Consider the following 23,810-nt stretch of genomic DNA (forward strand, 5'->3'; position numbering starts at 1 on the left):
ACAGATAAGTTGAATGACATAACACAGCCATCCACCATGGGCCAAAGCTAATACCCCACATTGTCTTTGAGAGAACAGTCAAAACGTCTATGATGTTTTTTCAAATGTTCTTTTATATGATACTAAATTTTTCACACTCAGACATCTAATCTTTTCCTTCCATAAGTTGAAGACAAGAAGACTAATATTGCACTCCGAGTAACCTGTAGGGTTTTCACACTGCATCGACATGTGTCTGTTTGCTATTTGGAGAGTCAGATTATGCAAGAGTTCTGAATCCTGCCAGCGTGGTGGCCACCGTCTTTCACACCGCACTACTTCCTTCAAAGTCTGTATTTCCCAGATGTAGTGTGTACTTGTAAAGAGATTACGGCAAGGCAGAGTTCAAGACTGGTTGGCAAACACACTTAAAATCAGAACATACAGCAACCAAATCAAATAGAAGTTGTCATTGTGTCTTATGTGTCAATAAAAATTCCACTCCACAGTCATGTGGTACAAGTTGTTTCTTTGAATAGCAAAAACAAGCAACACAAAACAAACCTCAAGGTGCTCATGGTCTCAAGGAGACACTCAGTGTGTCTGAATAAATCAATGACATCTCTCTTTGTGTGTATCAACAACACCTCCATCCTGGGACAGAATGATGCCAGCTCACATCCTTGACAACAAAGGAAGAGGAGGAACCAGATGGAGAGTTGTTTCTGTGGATTGTAAAACAGCAAACGTAACATAAGCAATGGCACAGGGCGGGGAAACGTGACTGAGACGGGTCCGAGGACCTTTCTGACACCCAATTGTTTCCTGAGTTTCTGTGTCCGGCCTTCCGGACCGGAAACTTTTGGGCACCCCGAGAGGTGAGTTTGTATTTGTGTGTCTGTGTGCGCATGCACTATAGCGTAAGTTTGTGTGTGTGAGAGGGCGAGGTGGGATTGTTAGTGAAGATGCAGGAAGTACACTGGCAAAATGCCCATTGCTTTTTAAAGACCGTAGGAGAGGATGGGAAAGAAAGACGCTGAGCAGTGTTGAACAATGCCAATAACAGCTGGCCATGTTGACCACAGGAATCACAGTATGTTCACAGAGGAAAGAAAGTAGTATCCATGACGTCTGACCTCACAAGACTCCACTAATATGTGGGGTCAAGAGAGTCCAAGAGTCACAAATGGCTTTGAAAGAACTGAATGTTTTGGCCTTGGGAACATTTACACTAAGGGTCGCCACTCACGCTCACACCCAAGGACAATTTAGGGTCACCAATCAATCTAGGCCGCATGTCTTTGGACGGTGGGAAGAAGCCGGAGCGAAACCACGCAGACACCATGCAAACTCCACACAGAAAGGCCGGGGCAACCGGGGTTTGACCCACGACCTTCTTGCTGTGAGGCGACAGTGCTAACCACTACACCACCATGCTGCCCAGGTTCATTATGTAACCTTCTTTCTGAACTGTCCAGACCTTTATAGTGTAATTGTTTGAGTGCATAGTAATGGCTCAGTTGTTAAAAAAAAAAAAAGCTTCTCCTACATCAACACACTGCACTCACTGCAGTATACCCTTGATAACCACAAAGAATAAAAGTTAAAAATTTTCAGCAAATCTTCACAAAGCAGCAATCAATAGGCCTATATATATATACAATATTCAGTTATATAAATACAGCCCAAAGTTTTGTGCCACTGTATTTGGAGTTTTGATAGAAACATGCTATAGCTGGGAGGAGAAAGAGGCCACCTGAAAAATGTTCCTCTACTGCCCTCTGGTGAAAACAACACACCAATACACTTCTAATAACAATACATCATATTGTAGGTTTCAAATTTTTCATTTATATACTGACTGAAAATGTCTATTTTATTGTCATCTGTGAATTCTAATTCGTAAACAAATGCGTCTTACTCTGCTTTTATTTTGAACATTTCAACTCTTACCCGGAAGCACAGCAGTGTTATTATGCTAACGGCATGTCAACAAACACATCAGGACTAGGGTGGGAACTGCAAATGTTGGGGAAAATAAGAGTACCACACTCGTATTAATATGTCTTTAGGGGACCGTTGAAGGCAACTAGGAAATACTGTCTTTGTGAGCAGGCTGTCATAAAGTTAACACAATAGCAGGACTAGCAAACGGACTCAAACTGCTAACTTAGGCTACGTTGGTCTTCCACAACTGGACTGTTAGCAAGCAGGCTAACAGTGAATTGGCTGATTCCCTGCTGTCTAGTTGAGTCCTGACGGGACGGGAGAGAGATGTCCTGCAGCTTATTGGAGTTTTGTCGGCTCCAAGAGCTCAAAACGGTCAGGGACTACTTGTTCCAGAGCCAGAAAACCAAGGCAGTGGAGGAGAAGAATCAAACAGGTAACGTTCACATGCCAATGCTAAATAGGCGAGGCAGATGCACGTCAGCAGAAGGCGAAGTTCCAGCACGTTGGTTAACGTTCACTAAAGTCACAGCAGTCCAGTTAACTAACGTTAGCTAGGCACGTTAACACACTAATTAACTATGTAACTGAAGGACTAACCATATAGCTAAATGACGCTAGCAAGGTGGTTAAAGGTTGTTTGACTCGGGGGGGAAAGTTCTGTTTGTCAGGTACCAACGTAAGCAAACGTTACACTAAAGAATCTTGAACGACGTCAAGTAACGTTAAGTTAACCGCCCTCCACACGCATAGCAGGTCTTTCTCGCGTAATGTTTTCTTGCGTGCGGTACAAAATAAACTCCTGCTTACTGAGCTGTAATTGAGTAATTTGATAGTAAGGCTCTGTGAGGTGAATGATGGACAGAGCTTCATAATGTGCTCCACAGTACCAGCAGGGCACTGAAAGGGGAGGAGGAGAAATCTGCCTGCCCTTCGTGCTATGAGTCATCCCACATGAGGCACCTGAACGCATCAATGCAGGGTGCTCAGCAAAAGGGAACAGATACACTCGAATCCACACAGAAAGGGCCCTTGTGCTTTTCAATTACCTCAAGTCTTCTTGTCATGTTGATGCTTTTAAACATACATAACGTGTCATCACCTCAGTCTTTGATGCGAAATGCCCCCCCCCCCCCCCCCACACACACACACACACACACTGCACCAACCGTAATGCATTGTAAATGTCCATGGCAACAATTTTACTACTTATTCTGTCACTTTGTCGTCCACCTACTTGTGAATATTTTTAGTTTAGGTTAGCTCCCTGTAGCAGATCCTTCATCAGTCCTTCCTCACTCGTTTTGTTTTTCATGGTTTGATAGATTGACATTAGTGTGTCTGTGTTCATCACTCCAACCAAGGTGGTGAGAAACTTGGGTGTCATGATTGATGACCAGCTGTCCTTTTCAGACCATGTTGCTACTGTCTCTCAGTCATGCCGCTTTTCTCTATACAACATAAGGAAAATCAGGCCCTACCTCACTCAGTATGCCACCCAGCTTCTGGTACAGGCCATGGTTATCTCTCGCATCAACTATTGCATTGCCCTCCTAGCAGGTCTCCCAGCTTGTGCGTTGAAACCCTTACAAATGGTTCAGAACGCAGCAGCATGTCTGGTTTTTGATCAGCCCAAAAGGACTCATGTCACTCCATTACTCAGTGACCTCCACTGGCTCCCCGTGGCCTCCAGAATCAAATTCAAGTCACTAGTGCTTGCATACAGAGTGACTACTGGGTCTGCACCCATCTACCTAAACTCCATAATACAAACTTACGTTCCTTCTCGGCCGCTACGCTCCTCCAACGAACGCCGCCTGGCTCTGCCATCCCATCACACAAAGCAATCCCAGTCCCTGTTCTCATCTGTGACACCACGATGGTGGAACGAGCTACCACACGCCATCAGAGCAGGGGAGTCACTCTCTAACTTCAAGAAGCTCTTAAAAGCTCATCTCTTCTGAGAACACTTCCTCTTATAACACCTCTAACTCCTAACCTCTAACATGCACTCCTTCTTCTATCCCCTTACAATTATCTTGTATTGATTGCACTTTTTGTTTTGATTTGATTCCTTCCCTAGGTATCTACCCCATTGATGTGATATGAACTATGAGCTCTTACTAGTATTTATTGCTGTTCTTACTAGTATGTATTGTCAGTTGTAGATCTGTAGTTGATGCTTGTATGTTGTTCCTCAAATGTAAGTCGCTTTGGATAAAAGCGTCTGCCAAATGAGTAAATGGAAATGTTCAGTTAATATTTGTAGACCAGTCAATTTGGCTACTAGAAATGTGAAGAACCCGTCTGTAGGTGCCTGGCCTGATGTGACTAAAGATGTAGGGCATTTCACACCTAAAGGTCTAGTTCCTGAACCTAACGAATGTGGAGACAATGCATTGTTTAAATTTTCCAACTGGTCCTGTTTGCCTTCACAAAGGCAAACTCAAATCTGTATAGGAATTGTAAACAAAAGCCATGTGGTGGAAATGGTGTTCGATTATTGGTCATACAGTCACAGGGTCAAGAAGAAAACCACTTCAAATACTTACATGCTATAGTACTTTGATGTAATGATGACACAGTTTAGTAACACTGCTCAACAGTTTGCTAGTCTCCTTCGTTTTATCGCTCTAATATTTTGAATACCTCAGTGTTCTTATGCCGCTTCTCTAACAATCTCCTCAGCCCAAATATTAAGGAGGCATCTCACTCCGTTGTGAGATGTGTCCCCTGCTAGTTGACATTTTGGTAGCAAAGTCACCAAAACAGGAGTAGAAGATGTTGTTAACCAATGTAATGACACGTTGATGTCACTTCCCCTTCCGTAACACGCTGGACTGAGTGGCAAAACATCTGTTACCATGGCTGCGTTTAATTTGCTCAAATTAAAGGCAGTTGGACTCAACAGTGATCCTTACTGCTTACCAAAGAACCAGTGATGCAGCTCTTTCCCGTTTTAGATGTGTTGTTTGTGTTTTAGCTGATTCAAGCTAACACTGCTGCTTAGCGTTTACTGCAGCGTAAATGGGTTCTGTAATGGCATGCACGTACCCTTTATAGTACACTTCCTGTTATTGGTTCAAATGATGTTCACACAAGAAATGAACCGCTCTAGAGTTCACTTGACAGCGGTCCGAAGGTCACCCCTTCGTGGTGGACCAGAGAACGGTTGTTTGGTTCGCACCAGAGTTCGAGTCCAGCGTTCACACCACACCGAGGGGGTAAACGTTCCAGGGTTAGGTTCAACCAGAATAGGGATAGGGAGATCAACCACTTAGGACGTCCTAACCTCTGAGTAAGCTGCTTTCTTAGCATGATAAAAGCAATTGTAATTGAATTTCCCTGTTCTGTTTTTTCCTAACAGAAAATGAGCTTTCTTGGGAAACCTCTGAGTGGGAGACAGCATGGGATAATGGTGACAACAAGGAGGAGGAAGCTACTTCTGCCACAACGGTCTGTCCTTATATTATATATTATATATATATTTCAATTTCCCTTCTCACTTTGTCATTTCTCCCTATGATATTCAGCAACATATATCTTTGGCATCACAACAAAACAGGATAAATTAATTACATTTTCTTACTTGCTGCTTATATTATACAAATGTTTCCCAATTGTCCCAAACCACTGGAAGTAATTGAATTCAGTGTTTGAATTCCAGCTAAAGCAACCACAGAGGCCTTCATTTCCAGGCAGCTGTAACTCTGGTTTGGTTGTGTTCACTAGAGGGAAGCTGGTTGCTGCATTATTGACTCTTTTTTTTTTGTTGGGCCACCTCCATGGAGGAGATTTGGACAGGGTAGCAGGTAGGTTAAAAGAAGTGGCTGCATCAGAGGCTCAAGGCATGTACAGGCCAGGGTCAGGGGGAAGGATTAGCTGGAGTATAGGGGAATTATACATTTCAAATTAGAGAGGGGGGAGATTTAAGAAAGGCTGCAAATGGCATTTCCATAACTAACCTGGGGTGTTCTTTGGGGTCCCACTGACTTTCCTATTTTGCCCTGCAGGTGGAGGAGGAGGAGACCACAGGGCAGAATGGAACCTGGCTGCAGGACTGTGTGGTGTCCCTGTCACCCTGCTCAGACCTCCTAGTAGTGGCCCGTGAACACAAGGCTGTCTTTCTCTCAGGTCTGATATTCAAACACACACACACGCACACTCTTACGTACACAGGGGAGTTATATATTGCTGTTAATGTTTATTGATTCTTACAGCTAAGTGGCGTTCAGATGGCAGCGGCAGAGAGGAGATGACCCTGGCTGTGTCTTGGACTGGAACCCTCAGCACTGACGAAGGGTAAGTGCTGATGACGGGTTAGCATTATGTTTAAGGACAAGTGATTAAGGAAAATGGCACTATATTGGAAGACAAAGGCAAGAAAACTACAAGGACAAAGAAGCGTCACAGTAAAAAGGGACAGAACAGAGTTCTTGAGAGAGAGCGCTGTAAAGTGAATGCAGTCACACACACTACAATCTTCTTTGTGTATGTTTTCTCACTACAGAGAATGTGTGAGCAGTTCTGTCTGTGTACCACTGGCAAGCCAGAAGAGGTAAGAATTACCTTGAAATAGAGGAGATGTCTGTGGATGTGCAAACTGCTTGTGTGTTTGTATACACATCATATTAGCTGTTTTTGCAGTATATGTTTGTGTGTGTGCGCAGGAGCTCCACAGGACGGCCTGACTGGACATGTGTAGTAGTGGGTTTCACTTCTGGCTATGTCCGCTTCTACACAGAGGTACACTATATCGTCAATCTAAAGCACAATCTTCTCTCTCCTTTTTTGTGTAGCACAGTGCGTTTGAAGTCTTTGCAACAATTAACTTTTTCAGATAATCAGCCAAAAAAGGAAATGAAACTATTCAGTACAAAGTAGGCAGGATTAAATGTAACTCTTTATCTTCAGAACGGGGTTCTTCTCTTGGCCCAGCTGCTGCATGAGGACCCTGTGTTGAGGCTCAAGTGTCGCACATATGAGATCCCTCGTCATCCTGGAGTAACTGAGCAGGTATTTGCACACATAAAATGCTCCTAGCAGAACTGTGCATGGGAATTATGTTCAAATTGAAATGAATAGTTGGTCATTTTGGAAAATACACTTTTTGGCTTTCTTGCCAAGACTAGATGAGAAGATCGATACCACGCTCATATCTGCACAGTAAATACAGAAACCAACTCCAGCAGCTGGTTACCTTAGCACAGTCTCCGCAGGTTGCCTAGCAACATCCCGGTGACGACAGGACTCCCAGAAGTCAGTTCTCTGGGTCAGACACATAACCCTCTGTAAAATGTGTGTTTCATTTTGTACCGACTAAATAAAGATATAACATGTTGATATGTTGATTTTTACAAAGCCAGGCCGTTTCCCCTTGTCTTTATTGTCAGCTAAGCTAACCGCCTGCTGGTTGTAGCTTCATATTAACCATACAGACACAAGAGTGGTATCAGTCTTTTAATATGGCTTCTGAAACAAAAGATATTAAGTCTGTTTCCCAAAATGTTGAACAACACAACTGTCTGAGTGTGAAAATTCATTCTTGAACTTATCGTAACCATGACCGTATCCCACTAATTTGTTATTGATTATATCCTATAACAGCATGAAGAGTTAAGCATCCTCTACCCTGCTGCTCTGGTCACCATTGATGGCTTCAGCCTCTTTCAGTCTCTGCGTGCCTGCAGAAACCAGGTGGCAAGAGGTACTGCTGGTTTTGTGACTGTGTGTGCAATTGTGTGTGTTCATCCAACTGAGAGTATGTGCACGTGCTTGTGTGTTAATATTGTAGGATGAGAGGCGTGGGGTTGTGTTCAATGTTACATAGAATATTGCAGTGTGATAACTAGAGATGTGTTCTTCACTTGCTGGCTGGGTGGATAGTGTTTACAGTAAGGCATTCAGGTACTGAGGAGACATACACACAGCTACCACTGCCACACACATACACCCTTATCCAGTGTCTAGTAGCCAAGCTTCAGCAGGGTTTCTCAGAGCATCTAGTACTCATGAATGTGCTTGGTGGCCTAAAGCATTCCCTGTTACTACAAAGCACAGTGCCCCAGATTTAAATGTTGATAAATATGCGGCATGCCTACTTACTAAAGGCAATTGATGATGAAATCCCAGTCCCATTACAACATCAACTGCCTTTTCCGAACAGCGGCTGCAGCCGGTAGTGATGTGATCCAGCCTCCTCCCCTGGCCTATAAGAAGTGGGGTCTGCAGGACATGGACACCATTGTGGACCACAGTAGTGTGGGTAAGAGGTTTTTGTTCATGTGACTGGCTCTTCCCACCTTTTGATTTATTACTACATCAGAGGGTTAAAGTGATTCTCAAATTTTTCTCACATTTTTATTGCACAGATGACTTACTGACAAAATTCCTTAAATTAAATTAAAATCGAATGAAATGAATGACGTTCAGAGCATTTCTTTTCCCACATCCCTGTTCATCCCTGTTCTTTCTCCATCTCTCCTGCTGTTAGGCATCATGACGCTCTGTGTGTTTGACCAGATGAAGAATGCATCTATCCTGGGGGGGTTTAATGCATCAGTCAAGGGCAGCCCCCCTGCCATGAGCCAGTATGTCACTGTGGGAGGTGGGCCATACACAGGCTTTTACTATGCTGTAGAGGTGAGTGAGTGAGAGAGATGGAGCAAGTCACTGTTAATTTCCATATAAGAATTACTGTACACAAACAATATAATGGTACATTTATGTTAAATACTAATTGTTAAGTACCTACACAAGTGGTGCAAATGACGTGCGAGGGACAGTGCATTTTGGGGAGTAAATTCAGCTGTTTGTTGTGTCTCTCTGTCTGTCTTTAGGGAAGCTCCCAGCCTCTCCTCTCTCACGTGGCTCTGGCTGTGGCCAGTAAACTGACCTCAGCCCTCTTCAGTGCTGCCAGGTGTGTGTGTGTGTGTGTGTGTGTGTAAAATCAAGCTTTTAGTTGTGTATCATTATCTTCATTAATTAATTCATAATCATTTTACTCAAATGAAACATTTAACAGCAATTAAGACAAATAAATAGTCAAAGAAACCAGGTAAAGTGAATAGCAGTGGAGCGGGATGAAACTAATGACCACATCTGTTGTTGTGCATTTGCAAGACAAATAGGGTTGTCCAGTGTGCACAACTGTCAGACAAGCACACACTTGAATAAATGAATCCTGGGTGCTGCAGTGTTGACAATCATCTACTGCTGTAATAGCACAAAGTAGCTCAGTCAATACTTATAGCCTGTTCTCTGCTCAATGCAAGCTTAATCCATAAGGGCGGGGTCATTTGCTTTCATCTTCCCTTGAGTCTCCTTTCACTCTCTATTTAGTGTATCTGAAGTGTATGTGAGTCGCTTCCTCTCCTTTATTGCCCTTTTTGATACTGTAGATGCTCTTAATTTCTCTCCTTACATTGATTCATCATCTTACTTGTCTCTTGCTCACTTTCTCTGTGTCTATTTTTCATCATTTCACCACTCTCGTGCTGTTTTCCTCTCAGTGGATGGTTAGGTTGGAACAAGAACAAGAATGAAGAGGAGGCTGTTCAGAAACATAAGCCCAAAGTGGAGCCTGCCACGCCCTTGGGGATCAGGTACCAATCCTGATATCTCAACACAAATGCAGCTATCCCCAATTGTGCCCCTTTGATATTGGAAATATGAAGCTTATTGATGTCTTTCCGCTCTCATCCAGATTTGGTCTCCCAGACTCTCGTCGCCATGGCGAGACCATCTGTCTGTCCCCCTGCAACACACTGGCTGGGGTCACCGATGACTTTGGTCGAGTCACACTGCTGGACTTGGCCAGGGGCATTTCCATTCGCATGTGGAAAGGTGAGGAGAATATAGAGAGAAAAGAACTGAGGTTAAGCACAGATCTATGCTAAGAAGGTAGAGCCTTTATATCCCTCTTGCAGATTCCTTTTCTCTTGTCTCTTGTCAGAACTGAAGGACTGAGGGAACTGAGATTCACATGCCAAGACTTAAATACATAAATGATATTGTGCTAACAATGAAATATGTCTGAAGTATTTGAGAGTACAAAACATTGAACCCTTACATGCTGTCTATCAAAAATTCATAGACTCTGTTTCTTCTTTAAAATCAGTTGTGATGCTCAGTCATGCATTTAGCTTAAAAGTTGTTTACTGTGTCCCTGTAATGTAAATGTAACTACTCATTACTTTAACTGCAGGTTACCGAGATGCTCAACTGGGTTGGCTGCAGGTTCCAGAGGAGCGAGGTGATCGGGAATTCTCCCCTTCTGTGTCCCTCCCCAGACGCCATGCTCTGTTCCTGGTCATCTACGCCCCGCGCAGGGGAATCCTGGAGGTGTGGGGGATGCAGCAGGGGCCTCGAGTTGGAGCCTTCACTGTGGGAAAACACTGCCGGTATAAACAATGCACTCACAAGATCAATTTTTTATCCTCAAAAAAAAGCAGCAGTTGTGCATCTTCATATTTAGCACAGCACAGAAGCATACACTGTACATTCAGAAAATCAAGGATAGACAAACTGGGGAATAGCACACAATAAATTAAAATGTAAATGTAAAATATTGTTTGCATGCACTTCCAGGTTACTGTATGCTGGCTACCGTCTGATGGGAGTGAACAGTGTGACCAGTCAGGGCTGGCAGTTCCACACCCAGCAGGTGTGTCTGCTAGATCCCATCACAGGAGCACTGAGGACAGTGAACATTCCCTTTCACCTGGCCCTCAGGTTGGTACACAGACTAAGAAAAAACACACCTCAGAGATACTGATCAGCTGTTTGTTAAAGGAATAATTTAGATCCTCCAAAGCTCACTCAAAAAACAGGTGTAAAAACATTGGGTAGGTATGTTCCGGACTATTTCTTGGCCATCAACAGTAACTTCCTAGAGCCTCTGCTGGTTGCCTCTCAAGACTTCAGGAGCCAGATATATAAACGATGTGTAAACATAAAATCCAGGCTTGTGTCTTTTCCCACACATAAACTAGTATTTATAAAAGAATGTGCGTACACACGGTTTTCAAGAGACAGCTGATGGTAATATTTTCTTTTTCATCCTGAATTGTGAAGGGCTTCGTAAAGTCTGTTTCAATGTGAGCTTTGTAAATTAATCATTGATCGTCCCTCTGATGTTTAATAATGATTACTGAGATATTACAGCAATGATAGTTTACAGGTACATGTGATGAATTAGTGATTTGGCTGCTGTAATAGCTGCTGGTGCAACACAATTGGTGAATTTGAGGTTTTTCTACTTTGCTGTTCTTCCCTTAAACGAGTCTAATAAGTGGTGGAGCAGGCAGAAGCATTGATATGCATGACTCCAATAACTCCTTAACACTTGCATTAGTTTTTGTTGTAGGGTTGCTTGCAGATGTGAGGTGGGGATACTGTTTATTCTGAGACTCAAAGTTGCGTATGAACTGTTTATTTATTGATCCTTGTAAGTAAGAATAGCAGTTCCAGTAGTATTTGTATTGTATGACTGAGCTATAGGCACATGACTTCTTTTTTTACATTTTAGACTCTGGATTATAGAGATTATTAAGATTTTGCTTAAGAATGTGAAGGGAATTTTTGGGAATTGGACCGTAGTCTTTTACTTTCTCAGTCAATGTTTTCAACCACAACTTCAAAAGTCTTCATATTCTTAAATAAAATTCACCTTCAAGCGCAAATTTTATCCTGTGATTCCGTTCATTTCAGTGACAAGAAGAGCGAGCGAGCCAAAGATATGCACCTGTTAAAGAGACTAACTACTATACTAAGGAGCAGAGCGGTGGAGCCTGGTAAGAGATACAAGAGTGAGAGCTGAATGGACTTGTAGATATAAGTGTACGAGGTGAAACAGATTTGAATCTGTGTTTATATTTGTTCTTTTAATCATCTTCTTTTCATTTCAGATATTTTGGAGAGCGAAGCCAAAAGTGTGCTGCTGGATATCAAGCACCCTGCCATTAAGAAGCAGGTAACCGATGATACAGTACAAATGGCCTCACACACTAATAGAGGGGCATATTGTCTTCAGCAGTAACAGTCACATTTCTAACTGCAGTGTTTGCACTTCACTTTAGGCTTTGGAGTCTCTGTTGTCAAATAAGAATGCCCCCGTCTCATGTCTTACTAACGTCACATGCGCCTTGTATGACACTCTGAAACAACAAGGTAAAGTATCAGTTTATTATTAAGAAGAAAACATATTTTTCTGATTTTGGAATCCCAAAATATAATATAATAATTATATATCTAGTGTCAGGAACTGGTTTCATTTTCTCAGCTAATTGTCTTAAATGTAAAGTGCTGTAAATGTGAAATGTTACGTATGTGTACATATACGTATCGCATATCAATGTTCTTTCTCTCTTTATTTATGGTTGTGTGTGTCTGCATTGCAGATCCTGAGGAAGTGGATACAGCATTACTCCAGCTCTGCTCTTCACAGCTGAAACTGCTTCAGCTCTACACTGACATTCAGCGACTGCATTCTGCTGCAGACATAGAGGCCTGCTCTAAAGATGTGAGGACACACACACACACAAAGCTTGTTAATGGTACTCATGTAAACATTTTCCAGCTGCAATACTGCATATTATAACATGGGCTATTTTAATGTTTGTGGTACCAATTAAGCCAGTGTTGCTGCTTGCTTTCTCATAACTCTACGAAATAAACTCAAAGGTTCTCTCCACCCAACAGGACTCCCTTGAAGGCATAGAGGATGAATTGTCCCGTGTTGGCCCCACCTTGCAACGCTATGCCCAGCTCACCTCGAGACCCAGTGTTTCCTTCGCCCAGGACTCCCCTGACTCACCCCTGCCGGCCCAGGTCTTTCTCTCCCAGATCGAGTGCACCGAGGACGGGGAGTTGAGGGTGATCCGCGGATCAGAAACTGATTGGAATCAGCTAGGTATGGCAACATATGTATGCACATTAGATGTAGATACCGTGACACAATCAAAAGTTTGTCTGTAGCATTTGTTAATACTGATACCTAGTAAGTATAATGAGTATACAGTGAGATGCCGGTAGTGTCTCACACAAGTGTGGAATTTTATTGCTGTGTTTCTCCAAACCAAAGTCAAGTGGAGTTTATGAGAGTTCCAAAATCTGAGTTGCTCTGCTGCTCCTAAATAGACAATTTTGTCGCAGACTACACAACTACTGATCTCTATGGATCACAAGACTATTCCACAACAAATATATTCAGTGAAAACATGTCACTGTGGGGAAGTGCTAGTTTTTCTAATGCACAATGATGCATTTTGTCTCAGACTCATGTGGTATGTGTGTATCAATCAAATGTGCATGTGTAAAAAAAAAAACAAAAACAAAAATAGCACATGTAGGATTTACACAATCCACAAGGGGAGTTGTGGAGGATAACAGAACTGTAAATTAACCTTTAATAAACAGAAATCTCAATGAATTCTGACATAGACACACACCACATCACTCCAGACTGAGGACTTTGCTCTTGTGCATCCTTTGCAGGGAATTTTATGTTTTGGGGTTGTCTGTGTGGAAAAAGCCCCCTTCATAAAGTCTGTGACACACTGCAGCAGGCTGGCATCAGTCCACAGCAGCTACTGGTAAGATGGAGGAAAAGACTGACATTCAGATTGATAATAAGATGAGGTTTGTTAATGAAGTTAAAAGTTAGGTTAGGTTTAATAAATGATTAATTAATAATGATGATAATTAATGAAAATGTCTAGAGTTCTTGTTATTTCATATTTATTAGGATGGGCATGCTGCCCATAGCCCCCAAAACACATCCATGTAAAAGAATCAAGAATATATTTTAGGATTTAGTTTAGTATTGCCACTTTTCAAATAATTTCATTTTCACAGTTCCTGTTCTTCTTTCTTTCAGTCTCTCTTGCTAAGCGTGTGGCTCCAAAGAGAGAAGGAGTTGCTACAGAAACCAAAAGAAACTGTTAGAAACCTACACACACTACTCATCGCTCTCAGCAACATGACAGGTATGTGTTTGTGTCCGGTGTGTGCTGACTTCCTTGCATCTGTCAACCAGTGAAGGTGAAATGAAAGAAGAAGACTGAGAAGAGGTACCACTTATTCTTCCTTTCTGTTAGGTGCAGTTGAGGAGTCATGGGACCCCCAGTCTATCTCCCCCTGGTGGCAGCAAGTTCGCTGTACATGCATCCAGTCTCACAATGCTGCAGCTGCTCTGCTGGCTGCCTTCGTTGCTCACCGCGCTGCTAAGTGCAGCATCACAAGACGGGCTGACAGCAAGGTAGAGAAGCATGCACACACGATCACATGAGGGCTGTCATCAGCCAGTACTGTGAAAAATGTAATTATGGAGAACAGTAATTTTGAAGCAAGAGATGGTTTTTCTTGGGCTCATTAAAATAACTCCCTTGACATACCATAAAATATCTAGCTGAATGCAAACTATCATCATGATTCAAGACATACAATAAAAAAGACGCATAAATAGGAGAATACTTCACTTTAAAGATATTCAGTACTACAACTATATAACTGTACTTGTAGGCATAATACTGCACTTATGCACCAGCCTCATGATGTTTTTGTGTGTGATAGTTGCAGTCAGAGTGGGAGGCGGTGTCCCTGGAGCTGGAACAGTGGGTGGTCTGTGTTCACCAGCTGGAGGATGTGTTGGTGCTGCAGACTCTGCTGTTGGTGCCTCCTCCTCAGGGAGCAGCAGGGGGCGCTGCAGCACAGTGCTCCATTAAAATGCTGCTGGAGGGAGGCACAGGTAGGCTGTAAAGAAGTATATCCTCAGGGATAATAGGGTGCTTCTCAATTCCCTTATTTGTCGTTCCCACTATCCATCCTTGAACTGGAAGTTGTTCTGCTCTGCCATCTCAACCAGAGTCTTCTCTCTGAAGACAGAGTCTTCTCTCTGGTATTGAACTCCAGTAGGTTTGAACAAAAAATGGACCTCAAACAACAGCTGATTTATTAGAAAGATTCTTCTTTTCTGTTGTTTCCCCCTCTTAACTTTTATTATGGAGACCATTAAAGTCAGAGAGTTGAAGAGTGTGTCTGTCAGCAAGAAACACTTTACATCATTTATTGTCATTTCCTTTCAGTCACATGAGAGGCTGATCATTCCTTAACGTTTAGTCCAAACAGACGATAATAAAACGTAGTAAACGAGTCAAGTAGTGAATTGCAAATAAAATGTATGTAGTAGTGTAAAAGGATGAAATAAACAGAAAGCCTATATCTGAGCTAAAGTCAGAGTCTGAGTAACATCATTTTAGTTTCCCCTGAAACATTTAGCCTAATGAATCCAAGGACACTGATCATATTCGGGGTTATTCAATCATCGCAATATCATTAAATACAGATGCTGATAATGAATAAATAATATAAACACATTCTGCCAGTAGAAATGATCCTGTGCCTCTGAGCAGGACACAGTATAACAACACGCTCTCATCTCAGGGCATCAAATAGGCCAAGGCTACCTATGCTTCAAGAAAGCCTGATGCAGGGAGTTCTTCATGTGCAGGTGTTTGTTAAACAGGTAACAGCTGCAGAGAGAAAACATGCTGCTCTGCAGTGATAACTGTAAGCCTTTAGTATCAGTACAGTGCACGTCTGCAGACACTAACTCCATCAAAAGTCTCTCCAGCTGTTAGAGCTGATTGACAGCTGTGATCAGCTGCCGCTGTCATCACAAACGGATGTCAGGTGACGCTTCAGAGGAAAGGACGTCTCATTTATCTAAAAACATATTTCCTCGTTCCTTCTCTCCCCGCATGGTTTCTTTGCGTCTCCATGCATCCCAGTCGGTGGGACTAGGGCGCAAGGAAAAGACGCAAGTGAGGGAAACGTGGATGCAATTAGGAGAATCGAGAAGCACCCATAGAGGCAGATGTACAAGCTAAGTCAGACAGTATTACTTTATTAGCTTGTCTTTCTTCCTCGCTCTGTTCTTTGTTTATGTCTATTGTTCTGCAAGTGTTAACGTCCTTCTTGTATTTTCTTTTAGTACTCATATTCCGGTTGTGGCTACATAAGACAGATTCACTTATATTTGTATTGTTATCTTTTCGCATCTATCTGTAAAGGTGGCATTTCCGACAGTGTCTCCAAGTGGGTGTTCAGGCACAACTTGGCTCCTGAGCGACTGAAGGAAATTCTCCAAAAGAGCGAAGACAAAGAGGTAGATGACAAACTAGAGCAGAAGGCAAGAGAAGAAAGAAAGGAGCAAGAGGAGAAGAGCCAAGAGAACACAGACCAGGCAGCAGGTCAGGACTAAGAAATATTTTTCAGCTGGAATGAAGTGTGAACAAAATGCCTTTGACACACATAAATCATCTGTACTATACTATATTGCTACAGTACATTTCACCTTATACTCTCTTATATCCCATACTATTTTTTATATATATATTTTTTTTTATTTATTATACACACAGTGGGTACGGAAAGTATTCAGACCCCTTTAAATTTTTCACTCTTTGTTTCATTGCAGCCATTTTCCAAAAATCAAAAAGTTCATTTTATTTCTCAGTAATGTACACTCAGCACCCCATCTTGACAGAAAAAAACAGAAATGTAGAAATTTTTGCAAATTTATTAAAAAAGAAAAACTGAAATATCACATGGTCATAAGTATTCAGACCCTTTGCTCAGTATTTAGTAGAAGCACCCTTTTGATCTAATACAGCCATGAGTCGTTTTGGGAAAGATGCAACAAGTTTTTCACATCTGGATTTGGGTATCCTCTGCCATTCCTCCTTGCAGATCCTCTCCAGTTCTGTCAGGTTGGATGGTAAACGTTGGTGGACAGCCATTTTCAGGTCTCTCCAGAGATGCTCAATTGGGTTTAAGTCAGGGCTCTGGCTGGGCCATTCAAGAACAGCCACGGAGTTGTTGTGAAGCCACTCCTTCGTTATTTTAGCGGTGCGCTTAGGGTCATTGTCTTGTTGGAAGGTAAACCTTCGGCCCAGTCTGAGGTCCAGAGCACTCTGGAAAAGGTTTTCGTCCAGGATATCCCTGTACTTGGCCGCATTCATCTTTCCCTCGATTGCAACCAGTCGTCCTGTCCCTGCAGCTGAAAAACACCCCCACAGCATGATGCTGCCACCACCATGCTTCACTGTTGAGACTGTATTGGACAGGTGATGAGCAGTGCCTGGTTTTCTCCACACATACCGCTTAGAATTAAGGCCAAAAAGTTCTATCTTGGTCTCATCAGACCAGAGGATTTTATTTATCACCATCTTGGAGTCCTTCAGGTGTTTTTTAGCAAACTCCATGCGGGCTTTCATGTGTCTTGCACTGAGGAGAGGCTTCCGTCGGGCCACTCTGCCATAAAGCCCCGACTGGTGGATTGCTGCAGTGATGGTTGACTTACTACAACTTTCTCCCATCTCCCGACTGCATCTCTGGAGCTCAGCCACAGTGACCTTTGGGTTCTTCTTTACCTCTCTCACCAAGGCTCTTCTCCCCCGATAGCTCAGTTTGGCCGGACGGCCAGCTCTAGGAAGGGTTCTGGTCGTCCCAAACGTCTTCCATTTGAGGATTATGGAGGCCACTGTGCTCTTAGGAACCTTAAGTGCAGCAAAAATGTTTTCGTAACCTTGGCCAGATCTGTGCCTTGCCACAAGTCTGTCTCTGAGCTCTTCAGGCAGTTCCTTTGACCTCATGATTCTCATTTGCTCTGACATGCACTGTGAGCTGTAAGGTCTTATATAGACAGGTGTGTGGCTTTCCTAATCAAGTCCAATCAGTATAATCAAACACAGCTGGACTCAAATGAAGGTGTAGAACCATCTCAAGGATGATCAGAAGAAATAGACAGCACCTGAGTTAAATATGAGTGTCACGGCAAAGGGTCTGAATACTTATGACCATGTGATATTTCAGTTTTTCTTTTTTAATAAATTTGCAAAAATTTCTACATTTCTGTTTTTTTCTGTCAAGATGGGGTGCTGAGTGTACATTACTGAGAAATAAAATGAACTTTTTTGATTTTTGGAAAATGGCTGCAATGAAACAAAGAGTGAAAAATTTAAAGGGGTCTGAATACTTTCCGTACCCACTGTATATATATATATATAATAATGTTGTCTTTAGATGCTCTTGTATAGTTTCTATTTTTATTTCTATTCTTACTTTAGTTTTATATACCTCCTATAATTTATTTTTTCACTTTCTTTATTCATGTGTACTTATTTATGTCCTTGTGCTTCTCGTTTTATAATAACCTGTGTAGATTCACACAGCATTACGTGAGCAATGTAATAGCTGCCTCTGCACGCACTATTTCATGGAACCCTAAGTCAACTCTAAGTCAAATACTGTCTTCTGTGTTTTCCAGAGCTGTTGGTTGCATTGTGCCAGCGGTTCCCACACTCCCTCTCACCTGACTTGCTCTTCGCCCACTGCTGCTGGGAATATGTAGTGCAGTGGAACAAAGACCCTGAGGTGCACATTCATATATACATATTGTATATCAAGTAGTGTGTGTATATATATATATATATATATATATATATATGTGTGTTCTTGTGTTTATGATAAATGTAGTTTAAAAGAAGTAAGACAACCATTAAATGTTTTTACTGATTTTGCTTATTTTTCATGTTTGGGTATGACCACGTCTCTGCTAGATTTGTGTGCCTGTTCATTTGTGTATATTCTCATTACTGGCTGAAACAAGCCAGTTTCACCAAAGGGGAAAGGCAGGTGTTCATAATTCAAGGAACAATGACAAATAACAACTTTTGTTTTTAAATCTGTACTCACACCTGCTTCTCTACCTAGGAGGGCCGATACTTATGGTGGGCTGTGGAACATTTGAAGCTGGTTTCCAGTCCACATATCCAGCAAGGTAAGGGGCTCAGCGGTGTTTTTACATGCTTGTATTTGTATAGTAAAATACGTCTAATCTATCCAATTTTTCTATAATTGTGGAAAAGGTGTAATTTTCTCCAGGTATGTATAAAATACCAGCTCAAATATTTCTTCAGCGGAAGTCCTTTTTAAGCAGTTGTGATGTTAGTGTCCCCACTTTTTTAAGTGACAGAAGTGTGTCATTGGACTTGAATCATCCTCAGGTATTTCTACAATGATGTGGAGTACGTTCATTGTCAAACGTGTCTCAGCAGCAGCCTTCCTCATGGAAAAGGTAAGTAATAGGCATATACAGTATACTGTGTACCCGAGGGAAGGTGTTGTTGAGTCTGTGAGGCAGTAAATAAGATATTTACATGTCTTTTTCTTAGGTGGGGAAAGCGCCCAAAGATCGCTTATGTCGACGGGTAAGTGTGTGTTTCATTACAAATTCTAAAAGATCATCTTTAATTTAAATACATGATACTACTTTTGATGGATGATTTTAATTGTTCCTAATTGTAAAGATTAGACAAGATTACTTCAGATGTAAAGTATTGCAATTAGTATTAAGCTGCACATATGAAGGATGCTGTTTATGTGCGCAGGATGTTGGGATGGGAGACAAAGCCGTGACATCTTTCCTGGGCTGCTGTGTCCAGCTGCTGCAGATCCTCATGGAGGTGACTGGAGTATTGGTTAAAAATCACTACCCTTTATCTTTTATAAATCACTATGTAAGTAAGATTCCACTAAAAAGCATGGAGAAGCCTATCACTACTGCTACTAACCACACCTATAGGCTGGTTGAAAGGCTTTTTTTTTGCTAACTAGCTTACTGATGGTGCATATTGGATTTGTATATTAACATATACAAATACTCTGCTTGCGATAATTATTTGTGTCTGATATGGTTTCTCCACAAAGTAGTTCAATCTCCTTGGTAATAATTTTATAATTCTTAAAATTACATTTCCTCCTTCGCCTTTATTAAAAAAATCTAGAATCTATAAATGTGCAAACAGTCCAACCTCAGTGTGTCTGCACTGGAGGTTTGCAACACCATCATATTCGCATACTGGACCGTGATTGGCTTCAAACTTCACAAATCCTGCTCGCGCATCCACATGTTTCAATCAGATTTAAGGTGGGCACAGATAAACTTACAGCCTGTGAACCTCTGTACACACAGGGCTGTGCAATAAATCAATAATGATAATTATGGTGAACTAATTTTCCTCAATAACAATATCACAATTATTCAATAAATTTGATTTAATTTGATTGAATTTACAATTCACAAGTTTGAATCACAAACAAATTTAGACTTGTTTTTTCTATTAAGAAATTTATTTTGTTGAGGAAACTTAATTTAAAGATTTTCTCATAATAGTTTTGAATGTCCTTCCTCAGATTTGTGAAGTGATCCACTGCATCAAGTTATTGTTCTGACCATAAAGAAAAGTTTAAAACCAAAATTAACCATCTGGTTTTTTCAACTTTCACTCAAGAACAAAAATCAGCCGTTAAACCTAAAAGAAAGAATGATTTGACATTCATCATGATAATTATCAGTCTCAAATTAAATACATTTTTTTATCGTGATAGCATTTTGGGCCATATCGCCCAGCCCTATGTTCACATATTCTGTACAGTGAAGCTCAAACATCCAAGTGAAGTAACAATTAGTAAAACACATTTTCAGCTAGATAGGGACTTTAAAATGTGTGCACGTGGTGTTTTCTGCACTTGACTGTGTTAACTGTGAACTACACTGTGAGTTGTGATCACAATTTGAATGAGCCACCTGTTCTTTACAAGCACACAACCCTTCCTCCACACCAACTCTTCTGTTCTTTTGTTCATCCAGGCGGACGCGGCGGTGGAGGAGGTTCCCGCTCCAGAGCTGTCTGTGGAGGAGGCGTGGTGTGGGGCGGAGGGCCCTGCGTCCATAGCTGAACTTGCCCTGGAGCAGAGAGGCGTCCACTACCCCCTGGTGCAACACCACTGTCTGTTAGCCTCGCTGCTACATGCTGCTATGACCTTCAGTCTGAAGGTCAAACCACTCAGCCTGTTTGACAGCAAGGTGGGGACCCACACACACACACACACAAACACACACACACGTCTGTGAAGGTAAGCCTGTCTACATCCACCAAAGTTAAAAGTCAAGACAAGGCTTAAGATATAATACACGCAGATTACTATAAAAATGGTTATTTGCATTATGCACCGATTTGAACTTTGTGCTGTGTAATTTCATACTGTAGTATTATGACGATGTCTGTTTGGAGACATTGTGCTTTGGATGTTTCAAAAGGAGGAACAGAATTTTAAACACTTTATTTATCCTTATTTATCCTACGCTCTCTTTTAAAGCTGTTGTTATTACAAAACCTAAACATTAGTAGTCTTGCTTTATTTGTGCATCTGTGTGTGTTGTCCCAGGGTAAGAATGCTTTCTTCAGGGATCTGACGACCATCCAGCTGATGCCCAGTGGAGACTTGGACCCAGGCCTGGTCTCACTACGACAAGAGGTGAGGTGGACTTGCATCTATCTGTCAGTTGGAAATTAAGATCTTGAAACAAATGGTTTGTTGTCTCAGCACTCTTCTCACTCCGCACCCGTTGTCTCATCTGTCTCATCTCCTACATTCCTACTGTGTCTCAGTTCCTGCTCCGTGTGCTGACCAGCTGGGTGCTGGCTATAGATGATCCTCACAGCTCGGCATCTGGCACCAGGCCCCCCCCTCTACCATCAAGTGGCCCCAAGGCTGACTGGTGGCCTTCACTGTGTCTGGAGCTGGGCTCCCTGCTGCAGGTCAATCCCGACATCCTTAGACGGCACCTCGTCTGCGAGCTCTACAACCAGGGCCTGGACCTCCGGGCTGAAGAGGTAAGGCAAATGTGGTTGTCTTTGTGTCAGAGAAGCTAAAAGTGGGGTGATAGTACTTTTGTTAAATATTTATGCAGACCACAGTGAATGATAAGCCAAACATTCCAATATTCTGCTCTGACTTTTCATTTCAAGTGTGTGGTTCTGCATCTTACCCTCCAGGTGATGTTAGAGGTCGAAGACAAGGATGTGCTGGGTTCCCAGCTGCTGGTGCTGACTGGCCAGAGACTGAGCTACTCCCTGCTCCACAGCCAGAGCCAGACCCAGGCTGCCATGGAGCTGCTGGCCCGCCTGCCCCCGACCCTCTGCACATGGCTCAAGGCTATGGTGAGACACCAGAACAATGTTATCTTATACACTGAAGACATGTCAGTCACAGGTTCTTAGAGGCTAGATGCTCTTTTCCATAAGTGCATTTACAGTCTCCTCCAAAAGTATTGGAACAGTAACGCACTCACACAGGCCCTATTTTCACCCCTTGGAACAACTGTTAAAAAAAGTTGCCAACTTGGTGATAATAGACAAGATAATAATATTGGAACCAATGTAATATCTATGAATGAAATTCCAAAATTACTAATTTATTAGCCTCAATTTCTTACATAGGCTACTAATTTCCTAAAAGATTTTCTCCCTCTGTGATTATGATGCACCACGTACTCAGAGCTTATACTGAGAACACTCTGATCCATTCATATCCACAGGGGTATTAGACTATTCGACACACAAACCTAAGACACTTGCCAGTAAAACCAGGCTTTACCTGATCCAATTAGACTATAATTTGGACCGTGTCTGACTGTGGAGTAACAATTGCGCTAAAAAAGAGAGGAAAGGGAGACAAGCGGTAAATTTAGAGGAGTGATGGAAACATTTTTTTATGAAAAGCACTTTGCAGTTTGGTCTCACTTTTGTTGAATAAATATTGGTATCTCCTTATTGGAAGCTTTACAGTTTTGCACTAAAAAGGTCTTGCTGCCTGTTTAACATTGTAATGTATGTAAATGTCTTGTGTGCTGCAGGACCCCAGTGAGCTGCGGTGCCCCCTGGTCCCCCTGCCCCACACCAGCAGGCTGGTCGGCCGTCTGATTGAAATCCTCCCAGAGAACCACGCACAATACAGTTTGGCCCTGCACCTTCTGGAGGCTGTGGAGGCCCTGACCACTGAGGACTGACCCTGAGACCCTGACCCAGGGAGAGGGCGGCAGAGACGCCTTTTGGAGGCATGACCACAGTGGGCAGATGGAGAGACAATAAGGAAGGAAAACATTCATGGAAAGAGGAACATTGGGATGGAGGTCACTGCAGAAAGACGACCCACCCTCTTCTGTAGTTGTCATGGAGAGTTTTTGTTTTTGTTGTTTAGCTCATGTTAATGATAAATTCGTCCTCACAACTTAATTATACAAGGCAGTGATATATAGAGTGGAGACGGCAGGCTTTTAACTTTTTTAATCATACTTTTGCGCTTGTAACAAATTCTATTGAATACTTGTGTTATGGAAGAGTATTTCAGGGAAGTTAATGAAATGTTCTTAGGAATGGGGCGTGTCTTTTCTTTGTCACCTCACCCTCATTTTCAGTTGGATTAGCTTTGAAATCAGACGTCTCTGTGTCCTAACTGTGTGCCATATCAGAGTTCTGTTTGTCATTTCTCCTTCCTCGTTCCCTCTCATGGACAAGACATGTATGATAAAGAAATATGGACCTTGTTTTTATTTATATATGCAGACAGTACTTTACTAGTTGTGCCTGGACACCACCTATTCTGTAGTCCTGTGTCCAGCTGCGTCCTCTGGACTGATGCAATGCAGAATAAAAGGGTTTCTCCTGAGCTTGCTTTATGTTCAGATAATGCTGTGGTATTGGCTACTTGTTTAATTCTGCTGATACTCATGTATCATCACCGTGTTCAGAGATAAAACTCCATTTATTTATAATTTAGAGACATTATTTTCATACACCTTTTTTATGGGGACGTTTAACAGGATTTCTGATACAGAGCTAGGCGTTTACAAGAACGTACACAGTTTAAATTCTCTGCTGTTGTCGTCACATAGTAAAACCTGTAGTGAATTCCTTTTCCAGGTATTTACACAGTAGCCTCCTGAATGGCATCCCTTGTAGACTGAAAAGTTAATA

At 42.1% G+C, this 23,810-nt stretch overlaps 1 protein-coding gene across 2 annotated transcripts; it reads left to right on the top strand.

Moving 5' to 3' along the window:
- Positions 1–1,943: 1,943 nt before the first annotated feature.
- Positions 1,944–23,520, top strand: rab3gap2 (RAB3 GTPase activating protein subunit 2 (non-catalytic)). Of its 2 annotated transcripts, XM_038729774.1 has the most exons (35): positions 1,944–2,362; positions 5,294–5,382; positions 5,940–6,060; positions 6,147–6,228; positions 6,437–6,484; positions 6,597–6,672; positions 6,841–6,942; positions 7,534–7,633; positions 8,093–8,191; positions 8,420–8,568; positions 8,766–8,845; positions 9,438–9,530; positions 9,632–9,771; positions 10,133–10,328; positions 10,516–10,659; positions 11,638–11,720; positions 11,835–11,899; positions 12,006–12,096; positions 12,327–12,448; positions 12,628–12,838; positions 13,423–13,520; positions 13,805–13,913; positions 14,025–14,185; positions 14,500–14,674; positions 15,999–16,178; positions 18,257–18,363; positions 18,703–18,769; positions 18,996–19,066; positions 19,164–19,199; positions 19,380–19,454; positions 20,642–20,857; positions 21,220–21,309; positions 21,444–21,668; positions 21,831–21,995; positions 22,691–23,520. In XM_038729774.1, the coding sequence occupies exons 1-35, from the start codon at positions 2,254–2,256 to the stop codon at positions 22,841–22,843; spliced, it is 4,128 nt and encodes a 1,375-aa protein (XP_038585702.1). In that variant the 5' UTR covers positions 1,944–2,253; the 3' UTR covers positions 22,844–23,520. The 2 variants fall into 2 exon arrangements, with proteins under 2 accessions (XP_038585702.1, XP_038585703.1); XM_038729775.1 differs by lacking the exons at positions 1,944–2,362; positions 5,294–5,382 and adding an exon at positions 5,720–5,738 and having other exon boundaries at positions 22,691–22,843.
- Positions 23,521–23,810: the final 290 nt, after the last annotated feature.

Source organism: Micropterus salmoides, unplaced genomic scaffold (genome assembly GCF_014851395.1).
Source record: "Micropterus salmoides isolate LMB-PRFRI ecotype aquatic unplaced genomic scaffold, ASM1485139v1 Ms_hic_scaffold_19, whole genome shotgun sequence".
Classification (NCBI taxonomy): domain Eukaryota; kingdom Metazoa; phylum Chordata; class Actinopteri; order Centrarchiformes; family Centrarchidae; genus Micropterus; species Micropterus salmoides.